This window comes from Austrofundulus limnaeus, unplaced genomic scaffold (genome assembly GCF_001266775.1).
Source record: "Austrofundulus limnaeus strain Quisiro unplaced genomic scaffold, Austrofundulus_limnaeus-1.0 Scaffold358, whole genome shotgun sequence".
Classification (NCBI taxonomy): domain Eukaryota; kingdom Metazoa; phylum Chordata; class Actinopteri; order Cyprinodontiformes; family Rivulidae; genus Austrofundulus; species Austrofundulus limnaeus.
This window is the reverse complement of record NW_013952760.1, coordinates 403,454-405,715: the sequence shown is the minus strand read 5'-3', so window position 1 is coordinate 405,715 and position 2,262 is coordinate 403,454. Positions and strand designations below refer to the sequence as shown.

The window sequence follows — 2,262 nt, the reverse complement described above, 5'->3', positions numbered from 1 at the left end:
ACACACACACACACACACACACACACACACACACACACACACACACACACACACACACACACAGAGTAAACAAAAACAGAATTTATTTGTGTCAGAAACAACAAACAGCAGCAGAGTGAAACTCAGAACTGCAAACATCACCAGAAACAACAGGGGAAGAGGAGGATTGTGGGTTTTAACTGATCTGCTAACACACAGCTACTTCCTGTCTGCACAGGAAGTCAGCAGAGAGGCTCATGGGAAGCTGTCGTCRTCATCTTCGGCCATTTCTTTGGCGAATTCCAGATCCTGCTGCTCTCTTTCCCGACGCTCCTGAACGCACCACGGAGGAAAACAAGAGTTTATCCAGAGAAAGGTAAACGTTTTAGATGCTGCTGGTCTGTAGTTTATTAAGTGTGTGTGTGTGTGTGTGTGTGTGTGTGTGTGTGTGTGTGTGCGTGCGTGTGTGTGTTACCTCAGCAGACTCCAGGTCCTTGTTGTAGGCTTTAGGAGGAAACCTCATGGCCTGCAGGAGGACAAACATCAGTCTGATTTATTTGGACCTCAGAGATGAATTTARTCTCACAGAACAAACTTTCAACAGGTTTATCTTCTTCGTTTTTTTTTATTCTGAAACCACAGCAGGAGGTTCTGAAGGCTCAGGAATCAAACTTTAAATCTTTTTTTTTTTTTTTTTCGTTTTTACACCAAAAACATCCGATCAGAACCAAGCTTTACTTCCTGGTTCCACAACAATAAAGATCCATTTACTGAGATGGGTTTGAAAGCTGAAGAGAAAACAAAAATGATTTGATCAGAAGGAACCAGACGACAGTAAATGGCTCGATGTGAGGCCAGAATTAAGACTATTCCACAACCAGCGGTTGTAGGAGGAGACTATAYCTACTCCTAAAGCAGGCACCGCTAACTGAGGCCAGAGCTGGCAAATGAGAAGGAGACTATTCATTTATGTTAGCATCAGAGAGGCTAGTGACTAGCATGGATAAACTGGTGTCAGCATTGGAGAGGCTAGCTGCTCAGCTAGTGGTGTCGGCTGCTCAGCTTGCGGTGTCGGCTGCTCAGCTTGCGGTGTCGGCTGCTCAGCTTGCGGTGTCGGCTGCTCAGCTAGCGGTGTCGGCTGCTCAGCTTGCGGTGTCGGCTGCTCAGCTTGCGGTGTCGGCTGCACAGCTAGTGGTGTCGGCTGCTCAGCTAGTGGGGTTGGCCGTTCAGTTAGCGGTGCTAGCTGCTCAGTTAGCGGTGCTAGCTGCTCAGTTAGAGGTGCTAGCTGCTCAGTTAGAGGTGCTAGCTGCTCAGTTAGAGGTGCTAGCTGCTCAGTTAGAGGTGCTAGCTGCTCAGTTAGCGGTGCTAGCTGCTCAGTTAGCGGTGCAAGCTGCTCAGTTAGCGGTGCTAGCTGCTCAGTTAGCGTTGTCAGCCTGTCATTAATCAGATCAACAGCTGGCTCAGGAACAGATGTAGCCTAACAACCACTGGTTGAGCAATAGTCTTAATTTTGACCCTCACACTCTGCCGTAGACAGAAAAGCTCAGCCTGAATCCGGCTCAGCAGAGTCCAGAGGTCAACCCGACTGAAGAATGGTTCTGGTTCTGTTGGAATCACATTTCTTCCTGGACCTGGTGTCAGACACTGTGCCCTCAGGTGAGCCTCACCTTGACGGACATGTTGTGGATGTCGAGGCAGAAGGAGATCCTCTGATGGAAGGCCAGCTGAGGCTCTCTGGTGCCGTAGATGTCCATGGTCTCCTTYGATTGGACGAAGCCTTTCTCATGGTTGATGCTGGCCTCGATCACGCCGTCACGTATCGCCTGCAGGGCACGGGGTCGTTAGCTCCGCCCCCTCCWATTGGCGCAGACTGAGTGTTTTTAACCTGGTTACCTTGGCAACGATGAACTCTGCGTCCTCCGGGCTGTCGAGCTGCAGCTTCTGAGCGATGTCGGCCAGAGAGATCCTCGAGTACGACAGGCTGATCATCCTCACACCTGAACACACACACACACAGCGATGATGTCACAGGGAGCTCACCTGGAAGCATTAACGATGGGTCTGTCGGAGCAGACGAGGCAGATGATTGGCTCACCGGTCTTGATGACGTTGTGTCGCAGACGGATGATGAGCGTGTACGTGCCGTCGGTCTGAAACTTCTCTCCAAACTGCTCCAACACCTGGTTAAACTTGGCCAGGTTACCTGTCCTCACAGCTGAGCATCACACACACACACACACACACACACACACACACACACACACACACACACACACACACACA

At 50.2% G+C, this 2,262-nt stretch overlaps 2 protein-coding genes across 2 annotated transcripts in view; one reads left to right on the top strand and one right to left on the bottom strand.

The window, feature by feature from the left end:
* Positions 1–66: 66 nt before the first annotated feature.
* Positions 67–2,262, bottom strand: part of psmd3 (proteasome 26S subunit, non-ATPase 3) — an 11,523-nt gene continuing 9,327 nt past the window's right edge. The window contains exons 8-12 of the mRNA XM_014023162.1: positions 2,075–2,194; positions 1,873–1,976; positions 1,647–1,802; positions 455–505; positions 67–312 (exon numbers count right to left, since the gene is read on the bottom strand). Of these exons, the coding sequence (XP_013878616.1) occupies positions 235–312; positions 455–505; positions 1,647–1,802; positions 1,873–1,976; positions 2,075–2,194 (509 nt within the window). The 3' untranslated portion in view covers positions 67–234. The remainder of the gene's footprint in view (positions 313–454; positions 506–1,646; positions 1,803–1,872; positions 1,977–2,074; positions 2,195–2,262) is intronic.
* LOC106528087 (serine/threonine-protein kinase WNK4) overlaps positions 275–2,262 on the top strand; it is a 41,594-nt gene continuing 39,606 nt past the window's right edge. The window contains exon 1 of the mRNA XM_014023161.1: positions 275–355. The gene's annotated coding sequence lies outside the window, so the exon portion shown is untranslated. The remainder of the gene's footprint in view (positions 356–2,262) is intronic.